General features: G+C 46.6%; 1 protein-coding gene and 1 long non-coding RNA gene across 4 annotated transcripts in view; one reads left to right on the top strand and one right to left on the bottom strand.

Annotated features, from left to right (window-relative positions):
• The window catches only part of FOCAD (focadhesin), a 364090-nt gene that overhangs the window by 293192 nt on the left and 45107 nt on the right, over positions 1–25791 (top strand). For 2 of the 3 annotated variants that reach the window (XM_073542692.1, XM_073542694.1), the window contains 7 exons: positions 849–968; positions 2391–2513; positions 2587–2664; positions 2745–2855; positions 3443–3545; positions 7804–7884; positions 23362–23490. In XM_073542692.1, the coding sequence (XP_073398793.1) occupies positions 849–968; positions 2391–2513; positions 2587–2664; positions 2745–2855; positions 3443–3545; positions 7804–7884; positions 23362–23490 (745 nt within the window). The remainder of the gene's footprint in view (positions 1–848; positions 969–2390; positions 2514–2586; positions 2665–2744; positions 2856–3442; positions 3546–7803; positions 7885–23361; positions 23491–25791) is intronic. The other variant, XM_073542693.1, reaches the window with a different exon arrangement.
• Positions 18984–24325, bottom strand: LOC141047573 (uncharacterized). The gene is made up of 3 exons (XR_012219836.1): positions 24249–24325; positions 23633–23671; positions 18984–19339 (listed from the first exon to the last, which is right to left on the bottom strand). It is a non-coding gene; the product is annotated as an uncharacterized lncRNA (long non-coding RNA).

The following is a 25791-nucleotide window of genomic DNA, read 5'->3' as shown; positions in this document are numbered from 1 at the left end:
TAGTAAACTTAAAGGGCAACATGTATCAGAGAATAACTGCATGACTTCTACCATATATAGGTAGTTTAAAAGCCGCAGGGGTTAAAGCCACACAAGAAACTAATTAGACAGGTGTGTCCTGGCAGCTTCTCTCCTGCTACCAGGGAACAACAGGTTTACCCCTATACACGTACGCTGGGAGAAACTTGTCACTCAAGGCCTGTGGATGGGGAGAAGCTGCCAGGGACCAAGCCACATGAGATTAGTCAGACAGGCAGTCTCTGGTGGCTTCTCCCTGCCTGCTATCAGCGAACAATGGGTCTATCCCCTATACACGCATGCAGGGAGAGACTTGTCACTCAAGGGCAGTGGGCGGGGAGAAGCCGGCTGGGACTAAGAGACTAGTCATACAGGCGCGTCCCAGCAGCTTCTCCCCGCCTGCTACCAGTAAACAGGTTTATCCCTATACATGCATGTAGGGCGAGACTGGTCACTCAAGGGCAATGGGCAGGGAGAAGTCGCCAGGTATTAAGCCACACAAGAGACTAGTCAGACAGGGACCCGCCTTTCCAACTAGTCTCTCATATGGTTTGGTCCCTGGCAGCTATTAAACAGTTTTTCTCACAAACGCTGTTGCATTTCAGAGTTAAACCTATATGACAGAGATCATGATGCCAGTGCCTGATAAATGCTGCCCCTGGATCGGGCAAAATGTATTCATTGTCAGGTTATTTATTTTACTTTATATAAAGTTATATAAAAGCTAGAGCAAAATGGGATGTTTAGGGAAAGCAGGTCAAATGAAAGTTATGTCAGTACATATTCTACAGAAGCTTTAACTTATGGAGCATTCATACAACTTTTTACAGGTCTTATCATATGTCGTTGCTGGTGTTTCTGTGTCGGCTTTCAGTGCCGGCATTTTAGGCGCTGAGGAGGCAGAGCAACATATGAATAAGCTGAGAACTTTGACAGAGCAAAACCAGCAGGTAAGGACAAGTACCGCCACTCAGTGCAGGACATTCTGCGCTTAGCTGAAGTAAGCTGGTAGCACTGGTAACAAGTTTGGATGGTTACTGATGCCTCCACTTCTGCCTTTTTTCTCCAGGCCCTGAGGACTCACTGCATTATGTTTTAATATAGTGTTAATATAACGGTATATCTTTTATTGTCTACGATGATGGTATACCTCGATTGTGCTGATGTACAGGCCTTTCCATGTTTTTCCCGCGTTTTGCACCCTGAATCAGAAGGTGGATTATGGGGCGGTTGTCGCCACACATTTCTGGCACACATGGCTCTTCCTTGACACCCATGGAGTGGCTCCTATCACCACTTGTTTTTTATAGATTACTCCTTTCTATACATTTCACATTTCAGTGTGTCCTCTGCTCTCATCTGTCTTTATTACTAGTGTTATATAAGTAAAATATTGTTTTGTATTTCATTAGACTTACTATTATTGGTAGTAGCTTTCCCTCACCCTCTCTAGATTTCAGGGGATCATGTAGTAAAAAAAATAAGTTTTATCTCCTTTTTCGCTTCTGACAAAGCAAAACTTTCTATTATGGATGCAAGAAAAGTTGTATTAGCAGAACATTATTTTATAGCAATAAGGTAAGGTTAGAGTGCATCTGTACCTAGAAAAACCCAGCCCATCTACGTTCACCACAGAGTCATGGGCAATAAACAGTACTACTGCCTTTTCTGGAATGTTTCTAGATTCCTTCCCTCATTTTTTCCTGTGTTCTTGGCAAATATGAAAAACATGTTAAGAGGTTTGTTCAGATGCCTTGCACTTCACAGAAGCTCCGTTTCATCTCCTGACTCCCACTGCCAGCACTTGAAGCCAAGTCCTTCTTGAAGTCTGGTCAAATCGACCATGTTTTACAATAGATCTAATGTGCACACATGTAGAGTTCGCCTTGGTGAACTTGGATCTTTTAGTAGATGGTGTGAAGAACTGATATTACAAACTGAATGTGTTGCTGTGTATTTCCAGTCCTCCTCCTGTAATCTCTTCCTTTCTAATTGCCTTCTTACACTTTAGATAAATTTCACCCAAAACCACCAATACTGGTTGGATTAGCCGAAAACCAATTAATGTGTATGGGGGGCCTCCCCACTCTTGCCTGACAGATGATGACAGTTAAAAACATCCTGCATGTTTAATTTTGGACTCCCGGGAGTTAAGTTGACGCTAGAAAAGAGTTATAGAGAACACAGGAGCAGCCAATGTTCCTCAGTATGGATGACTCTTTGGAGATGGCAATCAAACGAAGTATTGTTTAGCTGTGAGCTCTCTATTGGATATGAGGGACTCACATTTAGATCTGTCAGACAGTGATTGATTTGATATTGAGCCATTTTTTTTTATTTAATCACATCAATAACATCTTAACCTGCTACAGACACCAGGTCTAGCTCTGGCACTGGGAAGTATTGTTCACGGCTTGTCAGTGGGTGGCCATGGGAAAGCTGAGGACTTGAACAATCGCTTGCTGCCTGCCTGGATAAAAATCCTGCTCGCCGAGGTAAGCAATGCTGTACTTTATGACTCCTTGTAGCATTCACAAGGAAATTACTAAAATAGTGACAATTTTTCAGGGCTGTCCTACAATGCAGCGCTTAGCAGCACTCAATGGCGTTGTGGCGCTGGTTGGGTCAGAATCTGCAGTCATCCAAGTAAGCACGTTACAAAGAAATAGTCATCATGTACTGTGAAACTGCCCATAGTGATAAGAGGATTTTTTGTTTTCATTCAGTCAGGTTTTCCTCGTGTTTCATTCAATCTCTCATTGCAGCTCAAATCTGAGTCTATCCAGTCATCTCTTTACCAAAGCAAGCTTAATGAAGTAATCAAAACTATCACTCAGGTATGGAAAAGAAATGGGTGACATGATTTTACTGATCGAGGGCTAGAAAAAGTCAGCTTTGAAATTATTACATTTGGGAACCACATAATAAGTTCTGAATGTCCATTTCCAGACTAACGGTAGATGCAAACAAGAATAAATTTAATGTAGGACTGGCTGTACCAATGGCAACGTCTATATGTAGTAGATGTTCAAAGAACATGTTCATCAGGGCTAAGCGCTGCCTACATGTAAATGAATGTGTGAACTTCTCCATCTGCATGTTCCATCATTTTACATCGGGAGCACACTTCACACCAGGTGTATCTCCTGGCATCATGTGGGGAGCTCTTAGCCCATCTTCTGCCACAGACAGTTGAAGGATGGCAGCTTTGTGACAGATTACAGTGGGGCCTACATAAACAGTAACCAACCACTTGTCTGTGCTATTTTAACTTCATTGTCCAATCTGAAGTACGCTGTGGTATGCTAGGTGTCTTTCTTGTGTTTGGATTATCTCGGGACTAGAAGTATTACTCTCAATAAACTTATCACCCGTTGCATTTAAGATATAAGTCCATTCAAAAACCCAATTATTGTTTCTCCAGATTATTAGCTTTTCTGGTGCCATTGGCCTACAGACTAATGCAGCTTGGATCCTTGGACATCTCCACTTATCTAGTCTATCTTCATCTCAGAGCAGAACTTCTGGTGAGTGCACAAAAGCTTGTGCCAAATAAATAATATTTGGAAACCAGCAGAATCTACTAAAATGCATAATTATTGTTGTATATAACAGATTTTGTACAGTTCCCAATTTTTATCTTAACAGTTTTGAATGTAGTGCAGGCTTGTTTTGTTTTAATTCAATACAGTAGTGTATGACTATTTTTAGGCATTAGTAAGACTAAAGAAGAAGAAATATGGAGCAACAAGGTCCATAAAATAGTGTAAAAACATGTAAGTTTATTACAAAAAACATAATCATAAGTCATATTAGTTCATGTAACCAAAAATAGAAGCAATACAAGAGACACATTAGAAAGGGGGCTAGGCTGCATTTTGTGTCAGATTAGATCTTATATATGCCCCCTACCAGGTGTAATGAGCTACTGGTATCTCATAGTCCCCTGAGGAAGCCAACGCGAAACGCGCGTTGGTGCTGTGTGGCATGTCCCGATACATCTTAGCATGGGTAAGAACCTATTGGTTTTTCGGAGGCATATCTGTTGTGGGCATTTTAGATATAGATACTATTTTTAATATGTTATATATAATTACCGCCCCACTACCTTATTCCTGTCCTTCATGCTATGGAATTGCACTATGCACTTTAATATGTAACTATTTGATGTAACATGGCTGGACACACCACTCTTTACCTGATCACTTTTCTAATGTGTCTCTTGTATTACTTCTAGTTATGGTGCCATAAACTAATATGACTGTTATGATGATGTTTTTTGTAATAAACTTATATCTTTTTTATTGTTATGCATTTATAAAGCGCCATTTATTCCATGGCGCTTTACATGTGAAAAGGGGAAATATAGACAAGTATAATAAACATGTGTAAGACAAGGGACACACAAGTACATAAGGAGAGGGGACCCTGCCCACGAGGGCTCACAGTCTACAGGGATGGGTGAGGATACAGTAGGAGAGGGTAGAGCAGGTCGTGCGGTGGTTCAGTAGACCGAGGATCATTGCAGGCTGTAGGCTTGTCGGAACAGGTGGGTCTTCAGGTTCTTCTTGAAGTTTTCCGTTGATGGTGAGAGTCTGATGTGTTGCGGCAGAGAGTTCCAGAGTATTGGGGAAGCACGGGAGAAGTCTTGTAGACATTGCTGGATTATGGTGATGTCACTGTAATGTATGACTATTTCTAGCCATTGCTGGATTATTGTAATGTCACTGTAGTGTACGACTATTTCTAGACATTGCTGGATAATGGTGATGTCACTGTAATGTATGACTATTTCTAGACATTGCTGGATAATGGTGACGTCACTGTAGTGTATGACTATTTCTAGGCACTGCTGGATTATGGTGATATCACCATAGTGTCAGACTATTTCTATGCCCTGCTGTATTATGGTGATGTCACAGTAGTGTGTGACTATTTCTAGGCACTGCTGGATTATGGTGATGTCACTGTAATGTATGACTATTTCTAGCCATTGCTGGATTATCGTAATGTCACTGTAGTGTACGACTATTTCTAGACATTGCTGGATAATGGTGATGTCACTGTAGTGTTGACTATTTCTAGGCATTGCTGGATTATGGTGATGTCACCGTAGTGTTTGACTATTTCTAAGAACTGCTGAATTATGGTGATATCACCGTAGTGTATGACCATTTCTAGGCGCTGCTGCATTATGGTGATCAGTTTTAGGCACTGCTGAATTATGGTGATATCACCGTAGTGTATGACCATTTCTAGGCGCTGCTGCATTATGGTGATGTCACTCTAGTGTATGACTATTTCTAGGCACTGCTGGATTATGGTGATATCACTGTAGTGTGTGACTATTTCTATGCCCTGCTGGATTATGGTGATGTCACTCTAGTGTATGACTATTTCTAGGCACTGCTGGATTATGGTGATATCACTGTAGTGTATGACTATTTCTAGGCACTGCTGGATTATGGTGATATCACTGTAGTGTATGACTATTTCTAGGCACTGCTGGATTATGGTGATATCACTGTAGTGTATGACTATTTCTAGGCACTGCTGGATTATGGTGATATCACTGTAGTGTGTGACTATTTCTAGGCACTGTTGGATTATGGTGATGTCACTGTAGTGTATGACCATTTTTTAGGTATTGCTGGATTATGGGGATATTGCCATAATGTATGACTATTTCTAAGTACTGTTGTATTATGGTGATGTCACCATAGTGTGTGACCATTTCTAGGTACTCTGGATTATGGTGATGTCACTGTAGTGTATGACTATTTCTAGGCACTGTTGTATTATGGTGATGTCACCGTAGTGTGTGACCATTTCTAGGCACTTAATTGTATTACTTAATATTGAGCATAATTAAGTATGCTCACATTCCCCCTATATATACCATATGAGCCCACCCATAGCCCCCTAAATACCGTAAGAGCACGCACGCAACCCCCTATATACTGTAAGAGCCGCCACATAGTATACTGTATGCAGTATGAGCCCTACATAGCCTCCCATATACAACATGAGCCCCACATAGCTTCCCATATACAACATGAGCCCCACATAGCTTCCCATATACAACATGAGCCCCGCATAGCCTCCCATATACAGCATGAGCCCCACATAGGCTCCCATATACAGCATGAGCCCCACATAGCCTCCCATATACAGCATGAGCCCCACATAGCCTCCCATATACAGCATGAGCTCCACATAGCCTCCCATATACAGTATGAGCCCCACATAGCCTCCCATATACAGCATGAGCCCCACGTAGCCTCCAATAGACATTGTAAGCCGAAATAGCCTCCCATATACAGCTTGAGCACCACGTAGCCTTCCTATATACAGAATGCGCCATACATAACCGCCAATAGGCAGCATGAACTCCACATAGCCACCAATAGACATTGTGAGCCCACATAGCCTCCCATATAGAACATGAGTCCCACATAGCCTTCCTTATACAGCATGAATCCCATGTAGCCTCCCTATATACAAAATGTGCCCCATATAACCGCCAATATGCAGCATGAACCCCACATAGCCTGCCATATACAACATGAACACCACATAGCCTCCCTATAAACAGCATGAGCCCCACATTGCCTCTAATATACAGCGTGACCCACATAGCCTCCAATAGACATTGTGAGCCCATATAGCCTACCATTTACAGCATGAACCCCACACAGCCTTTTATATACATTCAAATATCCCATACACATGAAAAAAAAGCAGCACTTACTTCGCTCCCGTTTCTCCGGTGCTCTGCTCCTGTCTCTGTTGCACTGACTCTGCAGTGCACAGCTGATGCAATGATTTGACTCCTATCTCAAACACTGATTGGTGGAAGAAGGGGTTGGTGTCCCCTCCAGCAATGTATGCACAGTTGTCTGCATCCAGAGGATGCCGATAGCGGTGACAGCGGGCGGCGGCAGATTAACGGCAGGGGAGGGCAGGGTGCGACCCATGGGCCACTGTTTCAGCCCTTCGCCTATCTTGGTCCGCACTTTGCTGAGGTCTGGTATAGACAATTCCTGGAATGTGTAATAGGAAAGTCATAATAGCTTGTTTTTAACAAACAAATTTTGCAGGTAATTCATTTAATAATGTTTGAAGGGATCATCCGGTTACAAGATGCCCAATATGTGCATGTCTGTCACCCCCACAAACAGCTGTTACAAGTCCAGTTGCAGCTATTCTGCAGTACCCGGCAGCAGCCACTACACATTGGAGCTGTGCTTTGCTGCTATGTTCAATGTTTTGTATCCAGCTGCAACTTGAGCTTATAGCAGCTGATTAATGGGTGTGCAGAGTGTAAGACTCCAACACATCTGATATTAATAACCTATTCATAGGTCATCAATATCTTGTGACCGGACCTTTAACAAGTTGTGATAATGTAAAGACTAGCTGCTGAGCACTGAGTAATGGGCCAGAAAATTCCTCAAAATTGATTTAGCATTTCAAGAAGCATTCTGTTCTGAATGCAGACGTTGTATTCTTTACCCATGAGCTGATATGAATATACTTTTTCCATTGTTAGGGCTCTCCGATACCAGTTGTGCCCTGTTGGACTTTATTGAATTATTTCTAGTATTTTGATGGGAAAACAAGTGCAGCATACAGTGCTATATGGTCCATTAAACCTAATGTAATTTGCAAAAGATTCTCTGGCACAAATGTGAACAACACTTAAATCATAAAAGCTTCTCAAATAATTGCACTAATGCATCAGCACATGAAAACTCACTAATTAATCACATTTTCTGACTTCAGTTCCTCCAGATTTCAGCTATCTGCCTGAGAGAAGTTTAATCCGTGCTCTTGTGGATTTCCTTATTTCGGCTGGGAAGAAAGGTAATATAATTGTTTTATTGACGTCAAACTTTTATGCTCAGAGATGGCAAAAACCAGCTTAAATTGACAAATATAGGCTTACCAAAGGGGGGAAAGTACTTTTCTGGTTGTTAAACGAACAGATTTTTAGATCAACCTTGTACACTGGTAATACTAGCACATCCTCTACATTGTGTTACTGGTGGAAATAATTGAAAACCTTAAATCTGTGCACCTTCTGCCATTATGAATTCCTGTTGGAGCACATACCAGTGCCAGTCAAAAGTTTGGACTCACTTGTTCATGCAATGGCTTTCTTTGCTCTTATTTCAATATGCATATTGTAGATTCAAGATTCAGTCGAGGGGTTCGAGAGAGGCCTGGATGTCTTCCTGGAGCGTAGCAATATTGTATCTTTACAGTTATTAGGTTCTTTAGAAGGACGTAGATCTGGGGATTTATTCTGACGGAATATAGGCTGAACTGGATGGACAGACGTCTTTTTTCAGCCTTGTTAACTATGTTAGATTAAGACTGAAAACAGCAAAACCACGAACGAAAAAAAGGCTTAAAGAAACATTCGAAACAAACAAAAAAAATACCCGTTAGACATTAAATTCCTCAAAGTACCCCTTTGAACTCTTTATACCCCTTTGACAGCTTCATCATATGAAGTCACAAGGAATAGCTTTCCAACAGCCTTGAGGGCGTTTCCATAGGTTTTGAGTGGTTTTTGACTGCTTTGCCTTTAATCTGTGGTCCAACTCAACCCTCATTTGGGTTGATGTTGAATGATTGTAGAGGCCATGTCATCTGACAGCACTCCATCCATCTTGCAAATCCCTATTCTAAGTGATTGTTTCATTACAATTTTGTACTTGTGCTACCCTCGCCTTTACCCTTCTCATGGCGGCCTGCTGCATCTTGTGCTTTTGTGTTTGGACATGCTCTTGGGTAAGTATGGCTGTTTTTTGTTTTTATTTGTCCTCGAGAGACAATTTGATCGTAGTGATTGATGGTTTTCTTGACTACACTTGATGAGAACTTCGAGGTTGTTAGGGCTGGCGGAACGCACCAAATTATAAAATAATAGTAGGTGCGTTCGCAGCCCGGGGTCCACCGTGCAGAGGTGGTACACTGCTGCTAGGTAATGGCGGAAGAATAGAGCGGCGTAAAAACAGTCACTCGTGGGTTACGTCACCCAATGTGAACAGGTGCAAACTCTGTTAATGCACAGAGTCGCACAACCGCTGAATGTAGATGCCGGAGCCTGTTTAGCTCACAGAGCCCGGTCAAAAGAGCGCACAGTGTACGGCCACAGAAATCTACCCCAAGGACACGGGGTTAGAGTCCTTCTAGGCCCACTGAGCGTGCGGCGTCGCTGCCGCGAGTGCCGCTATAGACGCTGGCTATGAAGTGGAGCACGTGCACTGAGGCGTGCCAAGTCCCTGGTGAGGACTGATGCCTGACTCAGCCTCTGTCCTACCTACACCTAAGCCTGGGCACTAGCAGGCTAGGCTTCACAACACATGCGTACCAAGGGTAGGGGTTTCTTAATGAGTCATTCACCAGAGACATTCATACGTGCATACATCACTCACTCCACATAGTCTGTAAATACAGTCTTATCCAAGCGCATGGCCGAGTGGCCATGCGAACCTTTTATAGCCGCGAGCGTCCGGGACCTTCCTGGCTTCCCGGATGGGCCAATCCGAACAGGAGCAGGACCTGAGCATGTGACCTTCGATCTCCAATGGGAGATCACTCCATGGGCATGCTCAGTGGCCCGACATGGGGACTTAGTCCCTGGAGAATCTCGCTGCTGAGCAGCATGTATTGCCATAGGTGTGCCAGAGGTGGCAGCAGCAAGCAAACCTACGGAGCTGGTCTGGGCAGAGCGCCTGGACCGAAGAGTTTGCTGAGCAACCTCCTCTGCAGCTGGAGAGGAATGGGAGACCGCTGGAAGCAAGGCTCGGGATTCCCGCTGTGCAGCAAAAGGAACCCGACGCCTAACATTACCCCCCCTCCTAGGGACCCCCTCTCTGAGCCTCGCTGCGCTCAAATTCCGCAATGAGAAGAGGAGCGTGGATGTTCTCCACCGGCTCCCAGGTCCGAGCCTCTGGACCATGACCCTTCCAATCCACCAAGTAAAACTTTTTGCCCCGCATCACCTTGCATCCCACGATGGCATTGACCTCAAACTTGTCTGACGACAGGTCCGATGTCCCGGCAGATGGCTCAGAAAACCGGGACATGTGAACCGGCTTAAGGAGAGACACATGAAACGTGTCCGAGATAGCCAAGTGTGGTGGAAGGGCCAGGCGGTAGACCACAGGGTTGATCTGCTCGAGGACCTTGAAAGGGCCAATATAGCGCGGTGCGAACTTAGCGGATTCAACCCGCAGCCTGATGTTTTGGGCAGAAAGCCACAGTAAGTCGCCAGGGGCAAAGGTCAGAGCAGGACCCCTGTGTGCGTCAGCGGAGACCCTCATTCTCTCCTTGGAGGCCCGGATAGCATCCTGCGTGCGATCCCAAATGTCACGTGCCTCCACCGCCCAGTCTGCCACCCTAGAGTCGGTGGACGACATGGGCACGGGGACGCGCGGATGCTGGCCGTAATTTAAGAGGAATGGGGTCTGACCGGTGGAATCGGCCACAGCATTGTTCAAAGCGAACTCCGCCCACGGCAGCAAGGATGCCCAATCATCCTGCCTGGCCAAGACAAAATGTCGCAGATATGTCACTAGGGTCTGGTTGGCTCTCTCAACCAACCCATTTGTCTCGGGATGATAGGCCGAGGAGAGATTTAGCTCAATGCTGAGCAGAGAACAGAGCTCTCTCCAAAACCGAGACGCAAACTGAGGGCTCCGGTCGCTGACAATCTTATCCGGCATGCCGTGCAGGCGGAAAACATGTTTAATAAACAATGCTGCCAGGCCCCGTGCAGAAGGTAGCCGTGAGAGTGGTACCAGATGCACCATCTTGGAGAAATGATCGGTGACCACCCAAATGACGGTGCTGCCACTGGACTTGGGCAGACCCACCACAAAGTCCATACCGACCATCTCCCAGGGCCTGTCCGCTACCGGCAGGGGATAGAGTAACCCAGCGGGCCGCTGCCGAGAGGACCGATTCTGGGCGCAAGAGACACACGCCTGAATATAGTCCCTGACGTCACGAGCCATATGCGGCCACCAGTACGTCCTCGTCAGGAGATCAGAGGTTCGTTTGGTCCCAAAATGTCCCCCCACCCTGGACGAATGAGCCCAAGAGAGGACCTCCGGTCGCAGATGGGCAGGGACAAAAGTCTTGCCCGGAGGTACCGACTCGAAAGCAACCGGAGCCATGGTCCTCAGATTCTCCGATGGAACTATCAGCTGAGGCTCCTCCTCCGGTGACACCATGGAGCGAGAAAGAGCGTCGGCCCGGACGTTTTTCTCCCGGGAGAGAAAATGCAGGGTGAAATGGAATCGGGAGAAGAACAAGGACCATCTGGCCTAGTGAGAATTCAGCCGCTGGGCAGTCTGTAGGTAGTGTAGACCAAATTTTTGTGGTCGGTGAACACCTGGAAATGATGGCGAGCCCCCTCCAGGAGGTGTCTCCATTCTGAGAAGGCCAGCTTCATTGCTAGCAACTTCCTGTCCCCAATGGAATAATTCCTCTCCGCCGGTGTGAAGGTCTTAGAGAAGAAGAAGCATGGGTGCTTCTGACCTTGCGAGTCCTTCTGGAACAGGACTGCTCCAGCACCAACGGAAGAGGCATCCACCTCCAGAATGAAGAGCTTATCTACATCGGGGCGATGTAGAATGGGAGCGCTAGCGAAGTGGGATTTAATAGCGGCGAAGGCCTTGGAGACAGGTTCTGACCACAACTTGGGTTTGCACCCTTCTTGGTGAAGGCTACCAAGGGCGCTACCAAAGTCGAGAAGTGGGGAATGAATTGGCGATAGTAATTTATGAACCCCATAAAGCGCTGCACCGCTTTGAGAGAATGGGGTTCCTGCCAATCCATCACCGCCTGTAGCTTGGCAGGATCCATGGCCAAACCCTGGGCTGAGATTATATAGCCCAAGAAAGGCAAGGACTCCTGCTCAAACACACACTTCTCCAACTTGGCATAGAGGGAGTTTACCCGCAGGAGGTCGAAAACTTTGCAAACATCTCTCCGGTGGGAGTCAATATCTGGAGAGTAGATGAGAATATCATCCAGATAGACTACTACCGAGGTGGTAAGCATATCCCGGAAGATATCGTTCACAAAGTCTTGGAAGACGACTGGGGCATTACAGAGCCCGAAGGGCATCACCAGATATTCATAGTGCCCGTCTCTGGTGTTAAATGCCGTCTTCCATTCGTCCCCATCACGGATACGAATCAGGTTGTAAGACCCCCGCAGATCAAGTTTGGTAAACACTCTCGCTCCCCGTAGCCTATCGAACATCTCCGATATCAGGGGTAGAGGATACTTATTCTTAACGGTGATGGCGTTAAGACCCCTGTAATCGATGCAAGGACATAATTCCCCACTCTTCTTCTGGACGAAGAAGAATCCCGCCCCCGCTGGTGACACTGACTTCCTAACGAATCCTCTTGCCAGATTCTCCCTGATGTATTGAGACATGGCCTCTGTCTCCGGGAGAGATAGGGGATAGACTCGACCCCGGGGAGGCTCAGCACCAGGCAAGAGGTCAATAGGACAGTCATAGGGTCAATGCGGTGGAAGTGTCTCTGCCGCCTTTTTGGAGAACACGTCTGCATACTGTCGATAGTGTTTGGGAAGCGAGGAAAGATCTGCGGGGACCTCGGTGGAGGCAACCTGGATGCATTCCCTCAGACATCTACCCTCACATGACTTACTCCAACCAAGAATTCTGCCCGAGGACCACTCTATATGGGGAGAGTGATACCGCAACCAGGGGACCCCTAGAAGGACCTGGTCGATACCCTCGGGCATGACGAGGAGGGATATCGTCTCCTGATAAGATGGAGACACCGAGAGTATCAGTGGAGCGGTTTGGTGGGTAATCTGTGAGGGCAGAGTCGCGCCATTCACTACTCTGATGGTGACTGGCTGGGACATCATAAGCAGTGGTATCGCGTGCTGTTGAGTGAAGGCAGATGGCATAAAATTGCCCTCCGCTCCGGAATCCATGCAAACCTCCACCGCCAGAGTGGAAGAACCAAACCCAAGTGTCCCCTTAAAGGACAACTTGGAGGAAAACGCCGCGGATTCTAGTGAGCCGCCTCCTACGGCCATTAGGGGCGAGCGTCTTCCCAGCCGCTGTGGGCACTGGTTGGCAAAGTGACCGGACTGCCGGCAACCATGACAGATCACAGGGGCTCGAGCGGGCCGGAGCCTGGATCCCTCGCGGGAAACCCCCTGACGCTCGGATGCCCGATCGGGAGATTCCAGAGATTTAGCAAAACTGGGTGCCAACCTAAACCTCTGCCTACACTGGGTCCGCTCCAACCTTCGCTCGGCAAAGCGAAGGTCTATACAGGTGGAGACGGTGATAAGCTCCTCCAGTGTAGCAGGAATCTCCCTGGTGGCCAGAGCGTCCTTCACATGGCCAGCCAAACCTCTCCAGAATGCAGGAATGAGGACCTTATCTGGCCACTCTAACTCCGAGGCCAGCGTCCGCAACTGGATGGCAAAGTGGCTGACCGTGGACGAACCCTGTGACAATGCCAGCAGCAGGAGCGCGGTGTCATGGGTGACTCGCGGTCCCAGGAAGACATGCTTCAGAGTGTCCAAGAACTGAGAGGCACTCTGCACCACATGATCACCACGCTCCCACAGCGGTGTGGCCCACTCCAAAGCCCTGCCCGACAAGAGGGAAATAATAAATCCCACTTTGGCCCACTCGGAGGGGAATCGTGCTGCCAGCAGCTCCAGTTGTATCGAGCACTGGCTCACGAAACCCTTACAATAGGCACTATCACCCGAGAACTTCTCGGGCAGTAGGAGGCGGGACAAAGTCGGGGCAGGGATGGCAGTGGTCACACGGGAGACAGCCTCTGTGGCTGCCTGAACAGCGACCGCAGTAACATCCGCAGCTGAGGCTGGACGCTCGAGAGCCGCCAACCTGCCCTGCAGCTGCCGAATGTACTGCAACGGTCGCTGTTCGTCCGCCATTACTAGCCAGACCCTGGCGCTAGGATAATGTTAGGGCTGGCGGAACGCACCAAATTATAAAATAATAGTAGGTGTGTTCGCAGCCCGGGGTCCACCGTGCAGAGGTGGTACACTGCTGCTAGGTAATGGCGGAAGAATAGAGCGGCGTAAAAACAGTCACACGTGGGTTACGTTACCCAATGTGAACAGGTGCGAACTCTGTTAATGCACAGAGTCGCACATCCGCTGAATGTAGATGCCGGAGCCTGTTTAGCTCACAGAGCCCATCCAAAAGATTGCACAGTGTACGACCACAGAACTCTACCCCAAGGACACGGGGTTAGAGTCCTTCTAGGCCCACTGAGCGTGCGGCGTCGCTGCCGCGAGCGCTGCTATACGCTGGCTATGAAGTGGAGCACGTGCACTGAGGCGTGCCAAGTCCCTGGTGAGGACTGATGCCTGACTCAACCTCTGTCCTACGTACACCTAAGCCTGGGCGCTAGCAGGCTAGGCTGCACAACACATGCGTACCAAGGGTAAGGGTTTCTTAATGAGTCATTCACCAGAGACATTCATACGTGCATACATCACTCACTCCACATAGTCTGTAAATACAGTCTTATCCTAGTGCATGGCCGAGCGGCCATGCGAACCTTTTATAGCCGCGAGCGTACGGGACCTTCCTGGCTTCTCGGATGGGCCAATCCGAACAGGAGCAGGACCTGAGCATGTGACCTTCGATCTCCAATGGGAGATCACTCCACGGGCATGCTCAGTGGCCCGACATGGGGACTTAGTCCCTGGAGAATCTCGCTGCTGAGCAGCATGTATTGCCAGAGGTGGCAGCAGCAAGCAAACCCACGGAGCTGGTCTGGGCAGAGCGCCTGGACCGACGAGTTTGCTGAGCAACCTCCTCTGCGGCTGGAGAGGAATGGGAGACCGCTGGAAGCAAGGCTCGGGATTCCCGCTGTGCAGCGACAGGAACCCGACGCCTAACAGAGGTTCTAGCAATTTTCCAGATCATTAAAGAAGTGAAGGACTGGCTTTTCTCTTTAATAAGTTGAGTCTCTTGGCATATTCTGTATTAGAACAGTTGTTGAATAGGGCTCCTCTTTGAAGGGATCCCAAGGAAAACCACTAAAAGAAAGCAGCCATGTTTTTCTAATCCTAAACAACTCCTTTAATGACACCCCCCCCTTTAATCACTTCAACAGCCATAAATCTATGTATCAAAGTGTTGTACAGTGCAAATAATCTATGAGCTGTTCCATAATGTCCTGCTGCTAATTAAGCTTGGAGATACCCTTTCCTGACATATCAGAAGATCTTTTTTTTCTGGATTTCCCCTTTAGTATTTAATTTTGCAACAAAGGAAGTCGGTATCATTTTAGTCTCCACTGTCTAACCGCAATCTACTGAGACTTCTCACTCAATCACGCAATCTCACTCATTCTTTAAGATTTCTCAAGATAACAGTCCCAGCTTGTGTGCCTACAATAGTGTCTTATAAAACATAGTGGCAGCAAATTAATTTTGTTGAAGGCCTGATATGTGCCGCAGGTATCAAAGCGATATTTGTCCATATCAGTTTGCATTTGACGTCTGAAATTAGTGAATTCTTGATGTGTGAAGTATATTACACTATGAAAACACTATGCCACCTTCTCTGTTATGATGGAAATAGGGAAGATATTAGGATTCATTCACGTTAGTGAGACGGTTTCTGTGCATAACACAGCTCTAACAGATCCATTCTTCAGCTGATTGTCACGAAACCTAACAGAGTCCATTGACTTTTGTAGTGACAAAGTAAGGCTTATGTTGTTGTTTTGTACTAACGCATTCTAGACATATTAAAACTAGTGAGGAGAGAATACTAAAATGCCTGAGTGCTCGTTACTAGAATCAAGCAGTTTGGACGCTTGGACAGGCTCGACTCGAGTAACAAGTATAATGGAAGTCAATGAGAAACTTGAGCCTTTGTCCGGGAGACCCTAACAGGCGGCCTGAAATGGATGGAAACAGTGCTCAAAAGGAATGGGAACAGCATGGGGAAGATGCCTGTACACATCTCAGACTCAAAGATCGCTGCTGGAAACTAAATAAATAATTAAAAAAACGATGTGGGGTCCCCTACATTTTTGATAACCAGCCAAGGTAAATCAGACAGCTGGTCGCTGATGTTATGAGGCTGGGAAGGTCCCAGCCTAAAAAAGACCAACCCACAGCATCCCCAGAAGTGGCACCTCATATTAGATGCACCATTTCTGGCACTTTACCTTACTCTTCGTGATTGCCCTGGTGTTGTGGCAATTGGGTAATATTTTGGGGGGTTGATGTCAGGTGTGTAAAGTCAACCCAGGGTTAAGTAAAGGAGATGTGTCTATAAAGTTATAGGATATACATTGTTTACTGTGAAGTTAAAATATAACTTATTGTCGCTTATAATAAAATACATTCAAAAAGTGCAGAGTGCAGGGGACAGACAGACATAATTACACACAATGGTACTCAATTACACCAAATAGCCTTCTTCCCAGTTGATAATAATATAATGCAATATTCCACTTTATTTCAGACTCTAACTTATGGTTTGTAACTTGTGATGAGTAAGCCAAATAATGCTAACTGAATAAAACTATACCATATATCAAGTCCTGAACAAACCAGACCATGTGCCCAGAAAAGTTTTATAGGTTAATATATGCAAAGGATCTTATAAATCAATATCCAGTTGCTGTTGTAACACAGGATATGTGGCAATCCTGTACTGTAGGGTGCCTTTATTGCGCTAAAAAAGCCAGACAGAAAGAGGACTAAAAATCCTCCAAAAATTCAAGAATTAATACAGCACAAAGGGGCAGCAGGTCTCCGAACAAATGCATCATGATGCAGCATACCCATGATATAAAGATGTCAGCAATACAGGTGCAAAATGGAGGGGGTGATTGCCTATTATTAGATTACACTAAAAAAGGCCTGTATAGGGTGCTGCTCACACACAGGTAATGCACAGTATCTGGCTAGGGTGTCTGTTCTCATAGGATGCATTAGATTGCGCTGGGCAGCTGGCTTGATCTAATAGTATGGGCATCACTAATAGGCTGTAAGCCAGATACTGTGCATTACCTGTGTGTGACCAGCGGACATCACATACAGTGGTCCGCGTTACAGGGTGCTGGAGCGCATGTGTCACTTGTGTGGACAGACCAGCGCATGCGTAAGGTGTACCCTATTGTCTGTGGTCATAGATACTGGTATTACTGGTATTGATACACAGATATTGGTGCGAGGCCACCAATAATATGTCTCATATGTAAATGGGGTGGTCACCTCTTACTCCCTTTCATTTTTACTGGTCAATATCCTAAATTGCCGCAAAAATAGAAAGGAGGGAGATACAAGTAGTCTCCATCATACCAGTAGCATGTTACAGGTTTCCTATTATGAAAGACATGCATATAGAAAATGGATCACTGGTCCTGAATGGACATGATGCCTTCTCCTAATTACTCTCTTGATGAGTCAATGACCGAAACGAGTCGGGAGTCACTGAGGGGGGGCAGCCACCAGCATGCCGGATGAGACTGTTCCAATCTATTCTGTTAATTATTAATACCGCATGTTTACCCAGTAACCTTGGGGATTAATCAGCACATAACCCCATCTAGCCTGACTGTTATTATACTGCGTATATGAGTACATAGGGCAGTATTTGCTATGGACACATAGTGGGACACAAATATATCTAATGTACTGAGGAACCAGTAGGATGTCTGTCTGAGTTTAGGGTATATTAGGTGAAAAAAAGCCCACAGTCTAATTATGTCTCATTATCTCTCAGGTTACAAATGACTATACAAGGATATCAGAGATACATAGTGATTTGGCAGCCTTTTTAGTGCAATAATGGTACTCTACCATACAGGATTGCCACATGACCTGTGTTAAACCAGCAACTGGATATTGAATATATGATCCTTTGCATATATTCTAATATATAAAGCTCAATATGTATGTATGTGTGTATGTCCGGGATTGGCATCCGCACCGTCGCAGCTACAGCCACAAAATTTGGCACAGTCACACGTTTGGACCCCAAGAGCGTCATAGGCTATGTTGTGAGGCGAAATTTTAACCCCGCGCATTCCAATTCCCCAAACAATTTTGCCCCTATCTACATAATGGGCAAAAAGTGAAAGGAAAAGTGTTGGAGGCAAATTGACAGCTGCCAGATGTGAAGAAGGGGGACTTAAAGAATGAGAGCGATGACGCCAAGAGAATATACTGCACAGTTGCTAAGGTGGGGCCCTGACATGGGATACTCACCACACACGGGGATATGAACACAAAATGCGCCACACACTACCACGTGCTTCACCACATATACCACCCTCAGCACACATTTCACCACATATACACCAACCTCACCACATAAAAGTCGTAACACAAAAGTCGCCACTCAAAACTCGCCACTCTGTCCCAGAGCTGTTTAAAAGATGAAAAATGAGCTGTGATTGGTTGCTACCAGCAACAGTTTTCTTTGTAGACAGTTATGGTAACTGAGGCCTATTATTCTTATCATTTCTATGGTGTTATCGTCCTTCTGTAAAGCTGGAAAGAACACAATTTATTACCGTGCCAACACAGACCACCCTCTGACACAGACTGCAGGGAGAGCCTAATATCACACAGGATAGGATTAGATACACGGCTCAGCAGTCAGTATCACACAGGAGAGGATTAGACACATGGTTCAGCAGTCAGTATCACACAGGATAGAATTAGATACACAGCTCAGCAGTCAATATCACACAGGATAGGATTAGATACACAGCTCAGCAGTCGGTATCACACAGGAGAGGATTAGATACACGGCTCAGCACACAGTATCACACAGAATAGTATTAGATACACGGCTCAGCAGACAGTATCACACAGAATAGGATTAGATACACGGCTCAGCAGTCAGCAACACACATGATAGGATTAGGTACATAGTTCAGCAGTCAGTATCACACAGGATAGGATTAGATACACGGCTCAGCAGACGGTATCACACAGGATAGGATTAGATACACTGCTCAGCAGACATTATCACACAGGATAGGGTTAGATACACAGCTCAGAAACAGCATGTGCCAAAGGAGAGGACATTTTCATTCCAAGAATTCCACTCATTCCATCTGATTTGTTTTTTTATTTTAAACGCCTCCAGTTTCCAGTTCAACTGCTATTTGCAATGTCCATTAACAATGCACAGGGACAGTCCTTGAAAGTAGTAGGGATCGATTTGCAATCTCCATGCTTTTCTCATGGTCAACTTTACATGATTTGTTCAAGAGTTGGAACTGCCAAAAATCTGTTCATCGTTGCACCGAAAGGAAAAACCAAACATGTTTTTTTATCAAAAGGCTCTTGAATTAGTTGAATATAAAATACTATCAATACTTGGGTAATCGTTTAGTTAATTTGTGTGGCAAATCTCTAGTGTTGAATATATGATGTGAAATGTTTTTATGTGCAATATAATCATTATAATTTGTTATAACTAACCACAGTTGGTTACTATGCCCAGGCAACACCGGGCTCTTCAGCTAGTAAGTTATATTTTAACTTCACAGTAAGCACTGTATATACTATAACTTCACAGCTAATACTGCATATTCCCTGGTGCACTTTCATACTGTGCTACCTTTTTGAGAGGTGTCTATAACTAAGCAGTACAAGCAATGACCAGCCAGGTCTTTGTCCGGGAAGGAACAACCACGGGAAGGGCAGTCTCCAATGAAGGAAACCACCTATGCCAAAACATGGTATCCATCCACATACAGCTGTTTCGGGGTATTGCCCCTCATCAGTGTGGAGTAGGAAACTGGCTGGTAGGAGCAATGCCTAGTAAAAAGACTATGAAGAGGAGGATGAATGAACTCATGGAGATCAACATCCGACACTGCGGAGACACCATCACGTGTTTCTCAACGCAGTGATTCTAGAGCACTGCCCCCATCCCTTATGGGAAATATGCAAAACATGCAAAACAGAAGCCGCGGAGACACCATCACGTGTTTCTCAACGCAAGCAATGACCAGCCAGGTCTTTGTCCGGGAAGGAACAACCACGGGAAGGGCAGTCTCCAATGAAGGAAACCACCTATGCCAAAACATGGTATCCATCCACATACAGCTGTTTCGGGGTATTGCCCCTCATCAGTGTGGAGTAGGAAACTGGCTGGTAGGAGCAATGCCTAGTAAAAAGACTATGAAGAGGAGGATGAATGAACTCATGGAGATCAACATCCGACACTGCGGAGACACCATCACGTGTTTCTCAACGCAGTGATTCTAGAGCACTGCCCCCATCCCTTATGGGAAATATGCAAAACATGCAAAACAGAAGCCGCGGAGACACCATCACGTGTTTCTCAACGCAAGCAATGACCAGCCAGGTCTTTGTCCGGGAAGGAACAACCACGGGAAGGGCAGTCTCCAATGAAGGAAACCACCTATGCCAAAACATGGTATCCATCCACATACAGCTGTTTCGGGGTATTGCCCCTCATCAGTGTGGAGTAGGAAACTGGCTGGTAGGAGCAATGCCTAGTAAAAAGACTATGAAGAGGAGGATGAATGAACTCATGGAGATCAACATCCGACACTGCGGAGACACCATCACGTGTTTCTCAACGCAGTGATTCTAGAGCACTGCCCCCATCCCTTATGGGAAATATGCAAAACATGCAAAACAGAAGCCGCGGAGACACCATCACGTGTTTCTCAACGCAAGCAATGACCAGCCAGGTCTTTGTCCGGGAAGGAACAACCACGGGAAGGGCAGTCTCCAATGAAGGAAACCACCTATGCCAAAACATGGTATCCATCCACATACAGCTGTTTCGGGGTATTGCCCCTCATCAGTGTGGAGTAGGAAACTGGCTGGTAGGAGCAATGCCTAGTAAAAAGACTATGAAGAGGAGGATGAATGAACTCATGGAGATCAACATCCGACACTGCGGAGACACCATCACGTGTTTCTCAACGCAGTGATTCTAGAGCACTTCCCCCATCCCTTATGGGAAATATGCAAAACATGCAAAACAGAAGCCGCGGAGACACCATCACGTGTTTCTCAACGCAAGCAATGACCAGCCAGGTCTTTGTCCGGGAAGGAACAACCACGGGAAGGGCAGTCTCCAATGAAGGAAACCACCTATGCCAAAACATGGTATCCATCCACATACAGCTGTTTCGGGGTATTGCCCCTCATCAGTGTGGAGTATGAAACTGGCTGGTAGGAGCAATGCCTAGTAAAAAGACTATGAAGAGGAGGATGAATGAACTCATGGAGATCAACATCCGACACTGCGGAGACACCATCACGTGTTTCTCAACGCAGTGATTCTAGAGCACTGCCCCCATCCCTTATGGGAAATATGCAAAACATGCAAAACAGAAGCCGCGGAGACACCATCACGTGTTTCTCAACGCAAGCAATGACCAGCCAGGTCTTTGTCCGGGAAGGAACAACCACGGGAAGGGCAGTCTCCAATGAAGGAAACCACCTATGCCAAAACATGGTATCCATCCACATACAGCTGTTTCGGGGTATTGCCCCTCATCAGTGTGGAGTAGGAAACTGGCTGGTAGGAGCAATGCCTAGTAAAAAGACTATGAAGAGGAGGATGAATGAACTCATGGAGATCAACATCCGACACTGCGGAGACACCATCACGTGTTTCTCAACGCAGTGATTCTAGAGCACTGCCCCCATCCCTTATGGGAAATATGCAAAACTACTCCACACTGATGAGGGGCAATACCCCGAAACAGCTGTATGTGGATGGATACCATGTTTTGGCATAGGTGGTTTCCTTCATTGGAGACTGCCCTTCCCGTGGTTGTTCCTTCCCGGACAAAGACCTGGCTGGTCATTGCTTGCGTTGAGAAACACGTGATGGTGTCTCCGCGGCTTCTGTTTTGCATGTTTTGCATATTTCCCATAAGGGATGGGGGCAGTGCTCTAGAATCACTGCGTTGAGAAACACGTGATGGTGTCTCCGCAGTGTCGGATGTTGATCTCCATGAGTTCATTCATCCTCCTCTTCATAGTCTTTTTACTAGGCATTGCTCCTACCAGCCAGTTTCCTACTCCACACTGATGAGGGGCAATACCCCGAAACAGCTGTATGTGGATGGATACCATGTTTTGGCATAGGTGGTTTCCTTCATTGGAGACTGCCCTTCCCGTGGTTGTTCCTTCCCGGACAAAGACCTGGCTGGTCATTGCTTGCGTTGAGAAACACGTGATGGTGTCTCCGCGGCTTCTGTTTTGCATGTTTTGCATATTTCCCATAAGGGATGGGGGCAGTGCTCTAGAATCACTGCGTTGAGAAACACGTGATGGTGTCTCCGCAGTGTCGGATGTTGATCTCCATGAGTTCATTCATCCTCCTCTTCATAGTCTTTTTACTAGGCATTGCTCCTACCAGCCAGTTTCCTACTCCACACTGATGAGGGGCAATACCCCGAAACAGCTGTATGTGGATGGATACCATGTTTTGGCATAGGTGGTTTCCTTCATTGGAGACTGCCCTTCCCGTGGTTGTTCCTTCCCGGACAAAGACCTGGCTGGTCATTGCTTGCGTTGAGAAACACGTGATGGTGTCTCCGCGGCTTCTGTTTTGCATGTTTTGCATATTTCCCATAAGGGATGGGGGCAGTGCTCTAGAATCACTGCGTTGAGAAACACGTGATGGTGTCTCCGCAGTGTCGGATGTTGATCTCCATGAGTTCATTCATCCTCCTCTTCATATAACTAAGCAGTAATTTGGGTGTCTGGTATCCCGAGATCTCAGTCTGCGCATGCACTGCCTCCGGCAGACATTTTCCCAAACACCACCACAGTGAAAACATAACCTACAATAAAAGCAGAATATAAGACACACAACCATTTTATTAAAAATAATATTTTCCTCCTCCACATTTGAGGTGTGTCTTATGGTCCACTACGTCTTATAACCCGCAAAATATGGTATGGGACTTTTGGAGGCAATTGATCACTGAGAACTTTATTTAGGTGTCTCCAACTACAGGGGGCTGAATACAAATAAATGTCACAATTTTCAGATTTATATTTTTACAATATTTAGAAACCATGTATCATTGACTTTACACTTCACATACTTGCTACTTTGTATTGGTACATCACTTAAAATCCCATTAAAATACATTTAAGTTTGTGGGTGTAACGTGAAAAAATCTGGAAAAGATCACAGGGTATGAATACATTTTCAATGACCTGTACCTGATACCTAAAAGATATAGTAATGTTTTGAAAGGATGCTATGGCACAAAACTGTTTAGCATTCTGTTTCTTTTATTGTAGGCCCTGAAGCAATCCCTCCAGCCTTGGTTAGGGTGTGTGTGTCGTCCATCGTAGCAGCCGCTGACACTCATCAGTACCCTCCTGTTAATTGGGCATCCATCCTTGCTCCTTTAATGCGACTCAACTTTGGCAAGTCATTTCAACTTGATACTAATCAGCTAAATTGTCATTTTATCTTTATTTCCAGGTATGGGTGCTTTGTTTTTTGCTTATAGAGATGCTGGCACCACCCCTAATGGACAGTGTCAGCATTTTTAGGGACACAACTTACCGGTAACACTTAGCTGTCAGTTTCTTCAGAAATTTCTAGCTGGAATAACAGAGGACAAGACATTGCAGATATTGTAAGTGATGAATTTAGTAAAAGAAAAATCGTTAGATGAACATCTGGGGAGAAATTATGGTGGTGAAAATGGCGCAAGCTTTGTGATATTTTTGGTGTCATTTTTTCCTCTTCGCCACGACAGCACCCACTGAGAGAGGGGATCCGACCCTAGGAACAGGAAACCTACAGAGAGATAAATGGGGTGGTCCCCCTCGCTCCCTCAGTTTGATTTCCTGTTCCTAGAAGGAACCCGCAGAAGAGGATGCCTGGCCTTGTAGCCGCCCGCATGCATGATACGAGCAGCAGGGGCCCCAGGGCTGGAAGCAGCGTCGGGCGGCAGAGGATGCCCCCCCGTGGCTGGTAATGCAGGTGAGGCCTCGGTGAGGAGGCTCACTTTTTTTATTGGGAGTCCCCCCTGGAGACACGAGACAGACGCATTACAGGAGCGCGGCACCGGGGATGGTACTTCCCCCCCCGACGGAGCGAGGCCGAGGAGAAACAGACGCCTTGAGCTCGCGCAGATATGGTGGCGCCAGCAGCACTGAAAGGGAAAGCGACATACCTGCTGCAGTGTATGTCCCAGCGAGGCAGGGGGCAGCGATCGGGAGAGGCAGAGCAAGGAGGAAGCCGGCGCTCCCATGCTGAGGAGACCCGGAAGCTCAGGAACGACTTCCGGGGTCAGGTGAGGCAGAAGACAGCGGTATCGCGGGAGCAGGCGGCCGCGCATGCACACTAGGGGGGAAAAGGAAGAAAAAAAAAGGGGGCGAAACCAGGAAGCTGCATAAAAATCACCGCGGTGCACAGCTATGTCGTCCACAAACGACCCGGTTTCGCTCCAGTTGAACCAGCCAGGGGAATCCCCACAAGGCAGCAGAAAGAGCAGTAGCACGAGAAGGAGCGGCAGCACTAGGAGAAGTGGCAGCTCCAGGAGAGATTCCAGCCGGCACTCTAGGCAGAATGAGCCCACGGAAAAGAAGCGGAAAGAGAAAAAAAACGTCCCTCGCCTCAGCCTGAGTCGCGAACGCTGCAGCCTGTATTTTGCTGACGAGATTCACGGGTGAGTGTTTTTAGTCAGACTTACAGCTGATGGCGTTCCTCTTGTCCATACCCTTTAGGCAAAAAGAACGGAGAGGCGAAAAATAGAGAGTGTGCCTTATGTTCTCAGCCCCTCCCAGACGGCCACCCTAAGAGACTGTGTCAGTCTTGTATAGAACAGACCCTACAAGAGGAATCCTCGGGGAAGAAAGAGGATATCTGAGCAATAATTAGAGAGGAGCTACTGGCCTTGGGCAGCTCCAGTAGTCTGGGGGGGTCACTCCTGTGTCTGAGGAATAGCTTCACCGGCGTCTGGATCGCCGTCAGAGACTGGGGAGCTAGACTCGGATAGATCCCAGGAATACTTGTCCTCAGACGAGGAGGAGCAGGCATGTTTCCCCACGGACAGTGTTAATAACTTGGTGAAGTCTGTCCGAAATACCATGGGGCGACTAAGGACCCCAAAACTCCGCAAGAGATGATGTTCGCGGGTATTTCCCGGAAAAAGATCCGGGCCTTCCCAGTAGTCCCAGCAATAAAGGAGCTGGTGAGGAGGGAGTGGGAGAAGCAGGGTCAGAGAACCTTCCTCCCCTTAACTTCAAAACGTAAATATACGTTTGATGACAAGGAATTAACAGCTTGGTCGAGGGCCCCCAAAGTAGACGCAGCAGTGGCCTCCACTTCTCGCAGATCTTCCCTGCCAGTGGAAGATTCGGGGATGCTAGCTGACTCATTAGATCGTAAGACAGATACCTTCCTTAAACGATCTTGGGAGGCATGCACGGCAGCTTTCAAGCCAGCAATAGCAGCTACATGCACAGCGAGGTCAATGTTAATATGGTTGGATGACTTAGAAGGAAAAATTAAAAGCGGAGCATCTAGAGACAAGCTCCTTTCCTCTATTCCCCTGATTATCTGCTAGAGCAGCAGGGCTAACCAATTCAGGCCGGCGGGCCTTATGGTTAAAAGGGTGGAGAGGAGATACGCAGACAAAGACGAAACTTTGCGCTATACCCTGCCAGGGTAAGTACCTATTTGGCAAGGAACGGGACGAGATCCTAACCAAGGCA

The sequence above is a fragment of the Dendrobates tinctorius genome, unplaced genomic scaffold (assembly GCF_039654945.1).
Source record: "Dendrobates tinctorius isolate UK_male_01 unplaced genomic scaffold, ASM3965494v1 ptg000128l, whole genome shotgun sequence".
Classification (NCBI taxonomy): Eukaryota; Metazoa; Chordata; class Amphibia; order Anura; family Dendrobatidae; genus Dendrobates; species Dendrobates tinctorius.
Note: the sequence above shows the minus strand (reverse complement) of the source record. Positions and strands in the feature narration are given on the sequence as shown.